Source organism: Mesitornis unicolor, unplaced genomic scaffold (assembly GCF_000695765.1).
Source record: "Mesitornis unicolor isolate BGI_N332 unplaced genomic scaffold, ASM69576v1 scaffold12843, whole genome shotgun sequence".
Taxonomy (NCBI): Eukaryota; Metazoa; Chordata; class Aves; order Mesitornithiformes; family Mesitornithidae; genus Mesitornis; species Mesitornis unicolor.
The window spans coordinates 1-16,826 of record NW_010176732.1 but is presented as its reverse complement, the minus strand read 5'-3'; the positions used below and the strand labels follow the sequence as shown (position 1 = coordinate 16,826).

The 16,826-nt window shown below is 40.9% G+C and overlaps 1 protein-coding gene across 1 annotated transcript; it reads right to left on the bottom strand.

The window, feature by feature from the left end:
• Positions 1 to 221: 221 nt before the first annotated feature.
• On the bottom strand, positions 222 to 14,727 carry CDC7 (cell division cycle 7; the record flags this gene model as incomplete). The annotated part of the gene is made up of 10 exons (XM_010181815.1): positions 14,634 to 14,727; positions 11,812 to 11,898; positions 9,839 to 9,974; positions 9,134 to 9,227; positions 8,909 to 9,051; positions 6,842 to 7,091; positions 6,206 to 6,298; positions 5,247 to 5,425; positions 3,932 to 4,014; positions 222 to 371 (listed from the first exon to the last, which is right to left on the bottom strand). Coding segments are annotated over exons 1-10 (1,309 nt in total), but the record flags the coding sequence as incomplete, so codon positions are not given.
• Between the last annotated feature and the right edge of the window lie 2,099 nt (positions 14,728 to 16,826).

Below are 16,826 nucleotides of genomic sequence, written 5' to 3'. Positions count from 1 at the left end.
TCTCAGCCCATCGGTTCACAATACAAAACTTTCTTAGAACTCGGTACGTATAGACTAATTCTTTTAGTGCTTTACATGTACAAAGTGTGATTTGCTCCCAAACCTAAAACATATTTTTATGTAAAAAAAATTTAAAAATAATCACAGCTTGCGAGTCACTGCATTAACTAGCAGACCAAGCACACGTTTGCCTCTTTTCCCCACAATTAAGGTTTGCATACCGAAAGTTTTAGCAGCCTGAATGGTTTCTCTGGACCCACGAACTGTCATGATCTGCGCCAGAGCAGTTAAATCATCACTTGCTTTGTAAAATGGATACCGTCCACTGAGCAGAGAAAGGAACACGATTCCTGCAGACCACATGTCGATTGCTGCAATTCAAAACAAACACAGTAAAACAACTAAACTCGCAATTTCATCACAAACGAAATCACAACTTTCTTGAAAATTATGACCGCCAAAGTGTCCATCAGAACAATTGATGTGCTGAATTACTTACTGACTTTGGTCACACAGATAACACCTCAGCAAACAGTGGGAATTACTATAATTAGATTGAAGAGCAATTTCCTGCTTTGATGCAGAGGGAGTGTTTAAGCTTTTCCATAGCGATTTTTATACGAGTAATTCCATTAACTTGCTGAACTTACCATGTACCAAAACAATGCTTGAGGTTGTTTTACCCGGGGAGATGAGAGCGGGTGAAAAACTGGCTAGTTTTGATACTTACGTTGGCTTCATATGAAGAAAACCTTGTAGAAAGATCATAAATAAAAAATAATTCACAAATGAATGCAAATATGAGTTTTTCTGGGACTGAAGCTGCCAGTTAGGCAGTACTAAAAAAAAAAACCATCTTACTGTGAACTTTGTTCCTCGCTCTAATATGAAATCACTTGACAAGATAGCCAGTTAAAAACGGTGATAGTTACAAGTTATTCATCACTGTCGTGGTTTCATGAAGAGTACAGAGAGTACTCTGGGGAGAGAGGCCAAAGTATGATGGAAACTTGAATACTGAAAGTTATGAGAATACCTGTCTGCCATAATTTTTTGGCTCACTAAGATGCACATTTTGAGAGATGTCAAAGGAAAGCGAAGGAGAGGGTTTGGAGGATTCTCAAAGTCTAAACAGAAAAATTAACAGTTGGGAAATGAAGTTACGGTTCTGCTTCAAAAGAATAAGTCATAAAATAGGCAGTAATTAATTTGGACATTTGACTTAGAAACACTGTTAGCATAGGACTTTGGAAAGAAAAAAAGCTATGCTGACTTCAGTTGCAAAACCAGATTTTATTAAAAAAAAAGAAAAAAAAGCTGCCTGGAGGAGAAGGACCTGGGGGTGTTGGTTGACAGTCGGCTTCACATGAGCCAGCACTGTGCCCACGTGGCCAGAAAAGCCAACAGCATCTTGGCCTGTATTAAAAACAGTGTGACCAGCAGGGCCAGGGAGGTGATCATCCCCCTGGACTCGGCACTGGTGAGGCCGCACCTCGAGTGCTGTGTTCAGTTCTGGGCCCCTCACTAGAAGAAGGATGTGGAGATTGTGGAGCGTGTTCAGAGAAGAGCCACAAGGATGGGGAGGGCTCTGGAGAACAAGCCTGATGAGGAGTGGCTGAGGGAACTGGGCTTGTTTAGCCTGGAGAAGAGAAGGCTGAGGGGAGACCTCATCACCACCTCCAACTGCCTCAAGGGAGCTTGTAGAGAGGTGGGTGCTGGTCTCTTCTCCCAGGGGATGGGGGATAGAACAAGGGGAAACGGCACCAAACTGTGCCAAGGGAGGTTCAGGTTAGAGATAAGGAGGAAGTTCTTTCCTGAGAGGGTCGTCAGAAGCTGGAACAGGCTGCCCAGGGAGGTGGTGGAGTCACCATCCCTGGATGTGTTTAAAGAGCGGGTAGACGAGGTTCTTAAGGATATGGTTTAGTGGGTAGACAGGAACGGTTGGACGTGATGATCTCAGAGGGCTTTTCCAACCGAGCGATTCTGTGTGTGATTCTGTGTGTGAAAAACTAAAAATCCAAGTTAATCATCTGGCACAGTGGAAAGATTTGGTATCTCCTTCAGAGTTCCTGTAAACAAGTTGTAGTGTTACTGTATCGCTGTTGAGAAGTTCATGCCATCTGTTGGAGGTGCTGTGCTTCACCTCAGGTGTGTGGTTGGGAAAGCTGAGGTCAAGGTCAAAACCTTTAGAGCTGTTCAATACTTAACTCTTTCTGAAATTAATAGACACTGTATCTGAATGACTAGTAGTAAATCCTGGCCCTACAATTCTGCTAGAGCTGGGGTCATCAGCAGCATGCAGTGACATCAAAATCATGATTCCTCCCCATGCTTTTGTCTACTGGTATCCAACACGTGAGGCAGGCTGAGGAAAGGGGAGCAGAGGAGCAAACCAAGTCAGTGTAACTGGATCTGTACAACGACAACCTGGGAGCTGAGGTTGTGTTCTCTGCACTGTGAACCTGGGTCAGACGCACTAAGGAAGCTCTGGATGGACTCAGCTGGATCCATCTGGTAACTTGGTCTCAGCAGAGCGACCAGAACTAGTAGTGAGATTGGCAGGGATACAAGGAGGTGACTACAGCAGGCCCAGCTGGAAGTGGACGTGAAGATTTGTTAGCTCAAACACAACATAACCACATAAATATTAGGATTAGTCTGCCCAGCTCTAATTAGGGCCGTTGCTGACATACTACAGGAGCTCGGCACCACTGACTCAGTACTTCAGGGCCGTCTGTGCCACACCCAAGGGTTTCCAGATTTACCCATGTTTTCTGTAATCCCGCTCTCCATTACCCTGGAGAACAGAAAACAGCCTGCAAGCATATTTAACACCAGCGTGTGTCCAAGATTTCCTAGGTATGTCTTTCTGCCTAAATTCTGTCTAGACAGATTCAGGGATTGTCTAAACTGGATTTCTGGATGTCTTCTAGCCCATAAAGCTGACTGTTACAGCCCAGGCACAGCAACTCCAGACTGGCTGCTGTGCCTCTCGAAATCTACAGCACAAATGTTATTTCAAGTAACGTTAACCTAGCTAGGAATAAGCTGATCAGATCTACTGGTAAATTTATACTGAGTGTGTGTACGTGCTTGAAGTACTGAGAACTGACAATTTTCTCAAAAGATATTCAGGAAAAAAGTGGGTAAAACCAGTCATTTTTAATCCAGTTTTTGAGGACATTTGTATTTATCCTCCTTTTTCATAAATCAAAACTCCTGGTCATGCACCAAAGGTTCAACTGCTCCATTTACTGTTATTGGTCCTCCATTCTCCAGGCAGGCACAACCTCTCCCATGCTACCTGCAGCAGCTAACGCATTAACTGTCCCTCTGCTCTGCCCTGATCTTCGCCTAGACTACTGAAGCTTATTAACTCGACCGTGGTTTTTTTTTTAACCCTGAGAAATTAAAAATTTACTAAGAAAAAATTATGGTATTTACAGACCAGCTATTTAAAGCATTAGCAAAAAGGAAAAAAACTGATAAATATTAATCATTGGCAATTATAGCATCGACTATGGCTGCAATGACAGCAAACTGTATGGGACAATCTGTCTAGAAAAGTTTAAAGTATATACACCCTCTCCCCAAGATTTATTCAAAATTTTACTTGAATTAAAAAAGCCAAGAAACCTGATAAAAATTACAGCTTTGCTTTCTTTTAAAACACATTGTGTTTAACTCCTGCATGTGGCACTACCCCTCAAATGAATAAAGGCACATCCAAGTTTCAAAGACAGGAAAAATACTCTTAACTTGTTCTTACTCTGAATAATAAACTTTGAACACAAACCAGGAAATGCTCGCTAAGTGTTAGAAGGGATGATAAAGTGAATTTCACATGTAAGTGAAACCCCTCCCGTATAAAAGGCAACATGAGGAGGATCGAGAGGTGAAAACAGGCATTGTAGAGTCTGGTGTGCAGTACCTGTGGTCTGAGTGGGGCACTTGGTTAATACTTCAGGTGCTCTGAATCCCGGTGTTCCTGCCCTGGGAGCAACTTGCTGACACCTTTAATACAAGACAGACAAGTTTAGAATATAAAAATTGATAAATGAGTTCTAATTATAACAATGCTTACTATTATTTTTAGAATATACCTCTGTAAGATGTGTAAACAACCTAACTCTGCCTTACTCCAATTCTACACAAGTTTGAAGCATCTTATAATTATCTAGCATGAAATTATTATGTTGCCTGTATGCCTTATTATTCTATTTTTATTATATAATCTAGCATAAGGTAATACCACATTAACACTTATTCCATACTTCACTTACCTTTCTTAGTTTCATTCAACAGCAGCATCATTTTTGTTTGTTTTCATAGGAAACTTTAAAGTCAAGACTAATTCACCAAAGGCAAAAAAAATTGCACTAGATTCTTGAATGGGGATGCTCTGGCTTTGCGTTAGTCCACAGCAAACAAAGGTTCACTGTTTCTGAGTGTTGGCAAGGAGTTACTTTTTGTTAGATTAACTAAAAATTAGATTATAATTATTAAAAACAAAAATCCAGAGCTTTCTCGTATGGCTTAGAGTGCCTTCCTTCTATAGGTCACTTCTCTTCTGAGTCTGGCAAACTCCTTTCGTTTCAGACTTTTGAAATTAAGTTGATATCACCATATTTTGACAGTCTGGGAAGAGAGGGACCCCACAGTTTCATGACTATGCCCAGTAAGGAGAATTCTTTGCATTAATCTGTGTTCCTTGATGTGTGGGTAAGAGGCAACAGTAGATCAGAACCAAAACGAACCGCAGAGGAATGGAGTTGGACTGAGTAATGAAGATTCTCTAGCCTGTTTATTATTAAAACTTATTTTTTAAATTAACAAATACAAGAGAGCAATGTTTCCTTTTTATTCTACATTTCCTGATTTCTAGAATCCAAAGTGTTCCCATAATTTAGGCCCATTAGATAACTACTAATGACAGATTGATGTGTTGTCCTCTCAAAGCGCTGTAACTAACTCAAGTGATTTTCTACAGCACGTGTAGGTGGATCATTAAATACAACGACAGCAAATCATTAACAGTGCATCTCTCCTGCTGCAAATAGCAATGAACCAATTATTCCATGAAACCCATGAACTCTCCTTGTTCAAAAAGAGCATACTCAGTGTTTTAAGGGCTGCAAAGATCAAATGCTATCTTTCACCTCCTAAGTCAGCTGTCTCGTAAATCTGTTTCTGACCTTGCTTGACAGCATAGCAGCCAATTTTACAACGTTATCAAAGCCAATTACCTTGAAAGGCAAACACTGCAAACTCTGTCCGTCGCGTAACAGTCACAGGTCAGGTTTGAGGGACAACCGCTGGCAGCTTTCCTGGCTGCCCCATTGCTCACTGCTTTGGTAGAAATAATCTTCTTCTTTGTTACTAATTTCCTAGATGAAACATCTATCACCTTTGATTGTTTGACGAGCTGCAACGTAGATATTTTCGAGAAGGTGACATATTTAAGAAGGTTCCCTTTACATACAGATAGGTTAGTTCCTAAAATACTACGTGCTCATGAGCAAGAAGCTGCAATTTTGGAGCAGAAGACTTTTTAACAGTATCACAGCATCTCTAAAACAGGCACTGGAGCTTTCTAAATATCCTGATTTCCTCCCCTTCCACTTTGGAAAACATTTTTCAGTGTTTACTAAAAACCAATATACATTAGCTACAAGACAAGTATTTTTCTAGTGTAATGTTTCAAGAATTCTTTTGGCTCGAGAATAAAAAAAAAAGTTATATGAAATGCCACAGCACTAACCCTAATTCTACAATAAGATGATCACTGTTGGCCAAACCAGCTAATTGAGTTGGGGCTTCCCCGTTATCATATCAAATACTAATTGTAAGAAGTACAGAAAAGTATTTATTACAAGTTTTCTCTCCAGCTTCAACTGCAAAATGAATTTAAAAAATAGTTTCACAGGCTAAGTGTATCTTAGTAGCACAGATATATAGGTAGGAAAAAAGATCAGCACACAAACAAGATCAGCTAGGGAGACAGCTACGTAACTGGCTCTTCAAGGAGTTTCAAAAGGGACTGAAACAGAACTAAAAATGCTTTGAGCCTTTCAGCAGACACTTAACATCAAATCCTTTCAGTTCCACAGCATCCTGCAGTAGTGTCCAGTCTTACAGAACAACCAGTTCTATAATTTTTCAAATACGTTACAGATTGCTCTTCCTGATGAGTCACACTTCTTACTTTTGTACTCGAATTCTGGTATGTGGAACTATAGACGTTGAAATTCCTCTCTCCAAAGACAGAGCGCTGGGCAGAGCGGTGCACAGAATCCTCCTGCAATACCAAGAAAAAAGGCAATAAGGATCCTGTCTAACGCAGTCAGCTGGATACTGACAGCTTGAAAACAAAGTGTGAAGTGACATAAAACAGGAGCAGCATGGTCAGGCATTTCCAGGCATCCATCTACCATGGATGAATAAAATACGGTCTAGACAGGGCAGCAAACACGCTTACAAAACGAATCACGCCTCAGAAGTGCCCCAAGACAATCTGAACGTCATCTGTGCTGCTTTTGTTAGACAACTAACTAGACATAGATCAATAATTATTGGCTTGGGGAGGAGTATCACAGTACATGCCACTTTAAAAAGATTTAAGGCTGTCTAAACCTGCGCTAGGGTTTTGTACTGTACCCAACAGGCAGTGAACGATGGCAGCAGGGTTACAGAACCAGCCACTTGACTGAGAACTGCTGTCACTGCATCACCTCGGGATGCTGCAAGTTGCAGGCACGGCTTTTGTTGAGGTGCTCCATCTCCTCCTGCTGGATGAAGCAATGCATTAAACACAACAAAAGGAATGAAAGAGAATGAGAACCTTTCCTGCTCTTTCTTGCTTTATCTGCATTTTTGGAAGGGAGCTGGACCTTTCATCAGCTGCTTTTGAGGCTGACTCTTGAGCTATCTGTTTAGGTGCTGCGACACTGACAGACACCCCATTTCCCAAGGGTATGGTGGGATTATTTTGTGAGCAACTTCCCTGCTGGTCTTCAGAGTGAGCAGTTTTGAGAAGTTCAATTTTTGTATCAGGGGTTCCTTGTGCCAAGCCAAAATCTACCAAGGCATACCTGAAAGACACAAATTTAGAATCAAGAGTCACAAAGTCCCCATCAATCAGTTCAATTTACTATTAATGACTTGTTTACTTATCTTTCTTTCACATTTTACTCAATATCTTGCTTATCTGTTCTGTTGCCAGCATCACAGGCCTATTTTCCTCCTTCTCTTGTCCTATCCTACCTATCTCCTTAATGTTTTTACCCTCTACCCATCTTTCTTCATTGTTTCTTGTCCCAAAATCTCCTCAAATGCACACTTTCTCGAATGCTATTAAAAATATATTCCCAGCAGCTCCTTTCTGGAGTTCTTCTAGTCCTACAGCTCCAAACCTTCAGCCAATGTCCAAGTACAAGTGACTGGACCCTTGCAGGATTCCCATGGGCAGAGGCACAAATGTGGCAGTGAAGAGTGAGAGTTTTGCCAGGCTGCAAGCAATACTACTGGAATTTACTTCGGTCTTCACTCAGGTAAGACTCCATTAGTTCACGCTTCAGATCTAGCTTTAATATAATTATTTTTTCCTACAACCAGTACAGAGACAATGCAGGTGTCTCTGGATCTCAGGCAAACTCAACTCCATGGCCTCCACACCCAGATTAAGAAATTAGGGCTCAAACAAATGCTGGAAGAGCAAAATGACAGTAAGAATTTATTCTGACAGACTGAAAAAGAAAAAATCCTGACATTTAAAAATGTGGTTTGGCAAAATACAACCAAATATCCCCTACAAACTTTCACTATAGAGAACCATAGAATCATTTAGGTTGGAAAAGGATCATTGAGTCCAACTGTTAACCTAGCACTATCAAGTTCTGCTAAACCATGGCCCTAAATGCCACATCTACACGTCTTTTAAATCCCTCCAGGGATGGTGACTCCACCACTTCCCTGGGCAGCCTGTTCCAGTGCTTGACAACCCTTACAGTGAAGAAATTTTTCCTCATATCCAATGTAAACCTCCTCTGGTGCAACCTGAGACAGTTTCCTCTTGTCCTATTGCTTGTTACATGGAAGAGGAGACTGACCCCACCTCGCTCCCCCCCTCCTTTCAGGCAGTTGTAGAGGGTAATAAGGTCTCTCCTCAGCCTCCTTTTCTCCAGAATAAACAACCCCAGCTCCCTCAGCTTGGGAGCACAGTAAGACTTGTGCTCCAGACCCCTCACCAGCTTCACTGCCCTTCTCTGGACGCACCTCAGTGTCTCAATTGTACATAGCACAGTGCTCACCAATACAAGTATAGCTAGTCCTGCTAGCACTGAAACACGACCTTACTCTATCCACTTCAGCTCTTCACAAAAAAAGCACTACCTGGCTTTTTACTGTCTTTAAATATTGGAACTTGCAGGCAAAAAAACCCAACCCTACTACTACTAAACATTAATTCAATGTAAGATGTAAGCAGCCCAAATCCAGCAATCCTATCTGTATCAGTTTTACCCTATCTGTGAGTAAAAATTGACAAATATCAGCCAATACACCACAAGTCACTATTGGGCTTCTTATTAAAAAAAAAAAGAACTGATTTTATTATTCTCATTCTTTTTAAAAAATTTAGTACTTTTACTCTATAGTAAAATCTTCGTATTTTTCAGTTACTTGTCACTCTGAGGCAGATATCACATTCGGTATGGAAAGAATTCCTTCCTGCCTCTTAATCTCTAAACACAGAAAATTTTACAAATCAAGAAATATTTTTTAGCTTTATTCCTTCAGCACATGTTATGCAGCTGGAAGGATAAAAACCACCCCAAAAGCCTAATTGCCTCTGTCCTGCCAAGGCACACATCCCCAGATGAGATCCCAGTACGGTCACCTGCACACTTACTCTTTTAGCCGCCTGTTGTAGAGGAAGTTACTGGGCTTGACATCGCGGTGAACGATACCGAAGTGATGAATACGCCTCAACGCTTTGAACAGATTGAACATGTATTCCTTCACTTCTTCAAAGGAAAGCGAATTCAGAATGTCCTGAAAGATTATTTGGATGCTGTAATTCCGCAACTGCTTTTAATTAAGAAGTTTTACTATACATAAAAAGTCTGGGACTCACCAGAAAGGATTCATGTTCCAGATACGGCATGACAATAACCACATGATCATTTTTCCTAAAGCAGTATTTAACTCCCATAACGTTATCTTGTCCCCTAGAAGAAAAGTAATGCCACTGAATAAAGACCCTAGGATGACTGTTTATTTTCCTTTGTTTCTGAAAAACTTCAGTCAGGCTTGCTTTTATGATCGATCTAATTTATACTTTGACAGCAGTCAGTGGTTCTGCTGTGGCCTCTCACTGCTGCTTCATTTGAGTTCTGCAATTTGCAATGAGGGCTTCACAGATGATTTGCGGGACCATGGTTTGTAGTTACGCTGTAATTAAATTGTAGGACCTGACCTTCACAATACCAACTACTTTTAGAAGGTGCTATTTAACCCACTCAAGTATTCACTCCTAAAACAGCATTTTCTGATTTAAGAGATTATTTTTTCCAAGCATTTCATAGCTGAAATCTTTGTTATCACAGAGATGCATCATAGAACTTCTCAGATGGAAAATACAGCACCATCTGCACACAGACTGGCAGAAAAGGGCATCCACCACAGGTAAGACACTCAAGTTTCTTATTTGCTGTGGATAAAAAGAATACACATTTCTGCAGTTAGAAAAAGCAAGTGAATTGCCAAAACTTAAAACAAATACAGTGAGACAATGCTCAGCAGTTAGTCCTGACAATCATAATTTCTTTCGTTTATGTACCCTGCTACTGTGAGGCACTGAAGCTCGGCAGCAATTCGCAGAGGGTGGCTGGTTGGAATCAAGTGCTTCAGAGCCATTTTTTCCTCATTGCCTGTTTGTAGTCGTGCTGTGGCCAAGTAAACAGAACTAAAAGTACCTGCAAAGAAGGGAGACAAACACTGTCTTCAGCATTTTTAATTAGGTCAACTCAGATTTTACGGAAGTGATCTAACTGCTCACAACCCTGTAGTAGATTTGATACTACATCAAAAGCAGATTCTAGAAGAGGAAAATGCAGTTCCTTTTTTTTTCTGCTACTGAATTCACTGATCTTGTATACAAGTTTTTTATGTCGGTAAAAATGCAAATGTAACACTGTCTAACTTGCCTGGGACACAGAGCTCTTTGAATGTAAATTTCCTATCTTTGATTTGCTTTCTTGTTTAGGTAGCTCACTTTCATCTGACATCCAGCTCTTCTCTCCCTGCGATGTAAGTGGGCTATGTAATGCTAATCTGGAAAGCACTGCCTTAACTATTCAAAGCTCTTCTGAAATTGCTACATTTTCCTTAATTCTGTTACCTTATCTCCAAAGTAAGACTTTTCACATGGTGTGTAACTTTGTTTGCCCAGAGCATTACCACATAGAACATGATACAGCAAATAAGAAAGGGAATATTCAGTGTGATAAACTTACCCACCCTTTTAACTTCAAGGATATCCTAAGATACCTCTTAAGAGGTTAACTCATCCTAATGATCCCAGATAGCTGAACATACAAGCTGAAGCATTGTTCCATATAAATAAACAGTACAAATTACTTTTGATTACATTTTAAGTATTGTGTTTGCATCATGCTAGTTCAACAGTGCACACACACATCAGAATGACTGCAAAAACTCTCAATACTTCTTGCAATAAAAAAAATCTAGTCCCATACGTTCAGTAGAATTGATTATAGCAACAAGGTCTATACCAGCTTGACCTAAGACACTATTTTTGGTGCTGAGACCTGCTAAAATCAAATTCACTCCAGAGTGGAATCCAAAGTCGAAGCTTGTTTTCTCATAACGCTGCAGAACTGCAAGTGGTATTTTTTAAAAGCATCCTTTGCTCCCAAGAGCAAAATCAGAGTGCTATTCATAACCAGAGATTTTGTTTAATTATACCATCTGTTTTTTGTGATAGGCAGAACTCATTTTTTGGTTGTTTGTGAAGTTTTGTATTGCTGTGGTGGATGGAGCTGGAGTTTTTGGGTTGGATTTTTTTTGAGACAAAATCTTTTAGCCATCGCAGCCATTCCATCACAAAAAGCAATCCAGCTTCTCATCAACATCCGTGTTTAACAGTATGCAGTGTCACAAAGCATTTGAGATCAAATGGGCCGAGTTCCAAGAAGTGCTGAAATCCCACACCCAGAAGCACCTAAGAATCTATTTAGTCATGCCTGAAGTTTAGTAAAGGCAACTGCAATATTATCTGTTGAAGGCAAGGTGTGCACGAGTATTCTAAAATCTGATACTGTGTGTCTTTAAAAACAAAGTGTGGGGTTATTTTTTTCAAGGAAAGAAGCTGTAATCTTTCAGTTTTCTCCTCCAGTTCTGCCAACAGGGCTCTAGAGGAAACAAAGCCAATGTAAGGAACAGCAGCTAAATACATCAATACACAGCAGCTTATAAACAGGTTTCTCATGTAAAAGAGAAAAAGAATGGAGTGTTAAGACTTATTTACTCGAATTTACCTCAAAAATTTTTAGTAGTTGAAAGCTGTTTTTTTGAAAGGCTTTAATATACCAGATTTTAAAGAAAATATCTTTAAAATGTCCCTAATTAACACACCTTTATGCTCAGCAACATATTGGAATTCATACAGAGACCACAAAGTAAACCCAAAAGGCTTAAACTGCATCTATTGGGATTTCAGACTGATACTTTTTAAGTTAAGAAATATCAAAAGAAATCTTAAGACTAAGCAAGCCAAATTAAAACATTTACCTTCTCCAATTTTGTCCTTAATTTTGAACAGGTTTACAAGCTGTGGCACTGCTTCATAAAGCTTTTCAATATCTCTTTTTATTCCCACTGTGGAAAGAATGGGAAAAATATCTTAGGGATCTTATTGCTGGATTCATTATCTGATCTATGTTTAAGATGACAAATCACACTTCAGTTCACAGGACATAAACAGAGGAGAAAACAGCAGACAGGTATCTAACCCTGCTGGTATCACCTGATACTGGGGTTGCTCAGCACACTCCATTATAAGCTGCAGCATTTGAGAACTGGGTTTTGGGTTGCTTGGGGTTTTTTTGGCTTTGGTTGGTTGGGTTTTGTGTGGGGTTTTTTTTTTTGGGTTTGGGTTTTGGATTTTGTTTTTTTTTCACTTATCTGCCACCAAGCAGCTCCTGACAGGGAAAAAGCTTTCTGGTTAGTAAGACATCAGTTTACAACTCATTGATAAGTGAGACTGTGTTCAGTTCTGGGCCCCTCACTAGAAGAAGGATGTGGAGATTGTGGAGCATGTTCAGAGAAGAGCCACAAGGATGGGGAGGGCTCTGGAGAACAAGCCTGATGAGGAGCGGCTGAGGGAACTGGGCTTGTTTAGCCTGGAGAAGAGAAGGCTGAGGGGAGACCTCAGCACCACCTCCAACTGCCTCAAGGGAGCTTGGAGAGAGGTGGGTGCTGGTCTCTTCTCCCAGGTGATGGGGGATAGAACAAGGGGAAACGGCACCAAGCTGTGCCAAGGGAGGTTCAGGTTAGAGATAAGGAGGAAGTTCTTTCCTGAGAGGGTCGTCAGAAGCTGGCACAGGCTGCCCAGGGAGGTGGTGGAGTCACCATCCCTGGATGTGTTTAAAGAGCGGGTAGATGAGGTACTTAGGGATATGGTTTAGGGGGTAGACAGGAACGGTTGGACGTGATGATCTCAGAGGGCTTTTCCAACCGAGCGATTCTGTGATTCTGTGTGATTTACGTCGTCAATTTAATAAAAGACAAAACTCTAACAGTTGTTTCTGTAAGCACTGGAGCGCATCCATGGGGTGCAAATCAAACATGGAGGAAAAGAATTTTTTAAGCTCAATAATGCAATCTTTCACACTGTTACTCAACATAGTAAACACCAAAAAAGTTTGCTCTGCACGGAAGTTGCTGCACTTTGTGCTGCAGTCACTAGATGGCACAACAAGGATGTTGTACTGCATTACAAATCTTTGTAGTTTAAGTGTTTTCTACACCCTGCATAAGAACTTTGTTCTCTCAAAGCTATGAAGTATGCAGAGGCTGTGACTAATCTCTGTAAAGCAGAGGTGAAGATGATTATTACACAGAAGTAAGCACAAGCCGGTATTTGGAAAGTCAATCCAATGGAAGGAAAAAAACGAGGTGTATGCATTTTTCATCCTAAAAATAAGTAAGAAATTAAATTTAACATAAATATATAAATCATATTTTATAGATAAAAAATACACTATGTTTTACCAAGACAGTAAGTCACAAGCAATCAGAATATTTGTAAATATACAAAATATCACAGATATGCTAGAAACAAAGTATGGATTAGCATGCATCCCCAGCATTCTATGTTAGCTCACTTCATGCAGCAACCAAGTCTGAAGTCTGCCTAAAGAACCCTTTCATCCTGATAAAAGCCCAATAAATGAGTTGGTAATTCAAGTCATAATTAACTTTCCATTGTAATTTTTTTAAATGTCAAAAATATATAAAAACCAACATACTCCTGAAAACTGAAGCCTGCTGCCTCTCTTACTATCCATTTACTTTACTTTTTTCCTTTAATTTGTTCCCCCTGCTTATCCAGGTTATTTTGTTTTAAGTCATTTTGTCTCACGCTGAATTTGGGTTCCTGCCTGGACAAAGCTCAGTGGCACTGAAGCACTAGCAGCTGGGTGACACAAGCTGTAGATCCTGGGCCAGAGGGGTCCCTACCCACGGCTCTTAGTACCTCAACACAGCTTCTTGCGTGAAAGATTCCCAAAAGTGCTAGAAAAGTGGCTGTCCTTGTTGACAGACAGCAAAATAAACATCATCTGTTCTCTTCTGGGGGCCTGAATCCCCAGCTGTGTACAGAGAACATACAGACATTGCACCACCAGTGTATAATAATAATATTCAACTTTTCTGTGAACAGATTTTTCAAGCAATTTCTTTACTTCATAGAATGAAAAGCATTTGCAAAGCAAGACAATTAAATGTTATTCAGCATCACGCTAATTCTGGATGTGCAGGAGACTGACAGAGGACTATTTCTAGGAAAATCAGTGGCCATTCTGTATAAACTGGCTGAGCATCCACAATTGCTAAGGACTGTGCCTGTGTACAGGAAGCCCAGCTTGAAGTATATTCACACAGAGACTCAAAAAAGAGCAACAAAAACGCGACCCAAGCACACATTCATAGTTCAGCTTCTCTAGCAAGAGCCAGACCAGTGTTTTTATGCACAGACACCTCTAAAGGTATTTGAGGATAAGGCTGGCGATTACAGGTTAGAAGGCAAAATATTATGTTTGTGTACTTTTCTGGTCAGAGGATTTTATTCTCAAGGACTATGTTTTTGGAATTTTGGTATCCTCTTACAGTAACATATCCTTTAAGAAATAAATAGTTGCTTTAGTGACTTGTGACAACTGCTGCTGTTGAAATTTCTTAACACATGGAAAGCAGAAATAGGCTTAAAAGCAAAAGCAACCTCAAAAGTTTTCATTTCATTAATTCTTTATACAATAAGACCATATACAGACAGGCTTATAATCGATGCTGAAACAAAATCTAATGTCAGCAATCCCTATTTCAGCACATACCTGAAAGCTTGCTGTTCTGCTCCTGCTTCCCATGGAAGTCTTCAGCCTGAGGAGGGTGCTGTTCATCACAGCGAGACTTCAGCGCTGTCTCCATCACAGAACAAAACAGAAGTGAAAAATCCAAGATCTCGAGGACCACTTCTGGACACCTGGGGGAGCAAGCACATCTGGTAAGACACTTCCTGGCCCTGCACTCAGTTCCTGAAATGAGATTTAGGGAGCCAGAGGAGTTCCCCTGTGCTACCTAAAACAACAAAGCGTCACCCATCATCCCAGAGAAACTAAACCAGCAAACCCACTCTGTCTCTAGTAAGAGGAACAAAAGGGGGAAAGGATCCAGGAAGACTACAGGATAAGCTTAGACACAAGTGATTTTCTTTCATCTCTTGTGTGTTTCCTCATTCACATTAAAACATTGTATTTTCCTTGAAGTTTGCTTTGAAAGGCAAGGAACTGATGCACATAGGGATAGCTGCATTGCAACACCCATACAGAGACAGAAAACCTGAAAGAAAGAAGGAAAAAACCAAGTCTTCTCGGTAAGAGATTTCTCTCTCTTCTAAATAAGATCAACCAAAGGTGCAATTATTTGTGCCCCTCCCCCAGTCACAAATAATAATAGCACACAGGCATTTTTGGAAATGCTTCTTCCCAAATCTTGGAAACAGTGCAAATAGAACCGTAAATTAGTAATGTGTACTAATGCTGTACAATCAAAACCCCCTGATAATCCTGTTTCCTGAGGAAAAGAAAGGCAGAGAGCCCCAGGGCTGGATAACCGGTGGTAAGCGAGCCTGGAAGCACCAACACTGGTTCTATTCAAAAGATCTTCCTTGCTTGTAACTTTGCCAAACCTCCAAAGCTCTGGCTGAACTTTTCTATGTGGGGAAAACATACTCTGACAGCTTCAAGTTAAAGAATTAATCTATTTCAGCTATGGAGCTAGAAATGTATTTTGTCCTCGGAGAATTCAGGCTACCTTTAGTCTGTCATCCTTGAGCACCAGAACAGGGACAGGCAACAGCCTCTTTTTTTGAAGGAGCGCTGCTGGAGCGTGGGACTTAGAATTTAATGGAATGAGATTAAACGTACTGCTGAGCTCTCACAGGTAGACACTCCCTCTGCTAGTGCTGAGGAGGCAGATAAGCCTGTTCCAAACCTGAAATAGCACGGCCTCATTAGCAGAATAAGGAGTCCAAATTACTACAGGCACTCCTATGCTCACTACGGCCTCCTTGCTCTGATTCAGCTCCACGCCAGCCTCAGCTCTAGGCTCTCCCAGTCCAAGGTTGGCCATAAACACCCTGTTTGGAAAAAGAAAATGAACACCTGTCTGCCTGCAAACCACCACAGGAACATGTTCGTGGCCTGCTGGCCATGAGGAGGGTAAAAGGGGCTCAGTAACTCAAGATGTCATTTCCATTCATTTATGTTAAATGCACAAGTTACTACCTCCAGAGCTGAATACCTCAAATACTTGAGTACGTTAAAAAACGGTTTACTGATTTGGAAGTGGGCTTAACACCTAAAAAACAGAACATTAAATGAAGTTTGGTTCAGTCAGGTATTTAGTTTTTACATTAAAAAACACTTAAAAGACACCATTAGCGATAAAAAACTAAAACTATGACCAATATGGTCCAAAGTTTCCACTCAAAGAACCTTCTTACAGTTAAATCACCTCCTCACTTTAAAAAATAATGTTTTCCATAGCATCAAGGAAAAAAAACCCCAAACCCAGATAGTGACAGTTTCAAACGCCACACAGAGATTCAGGGTCAAATATTTCAACCCCGCACACAAAAATTAGGGATACTGCTGCTGAATCCTTGGCTAAAGCAATGTGGCCAACGGAAGCACAGCCTGCTGCCACTAAAATGCAAAGCTGCTTTAAACGGGAACTCACACACAGACACCCCTGGCAAAAGCTCAGCATGCCAAAAAAAAGTAATTATATTAATACCACTACTTTGTCATTTAAGAAAAGCAAGCGCTGTGGCTGGATTCAGTCTTGCAATAAGTTGATGTTTTCTACAGACACACAACAAATCCGCCTGTTACAAGACAGGCCCCGGCAGTCACACACCCAGCACCCCAGTGTGCGCTGATGTGACAAAAGCCAAACACCGGCCACCCCCGCAGCCGGGCTCCCGGCCCAGCGCACGGCCCCGGCCGCCTTCCAACCGCGGGTGG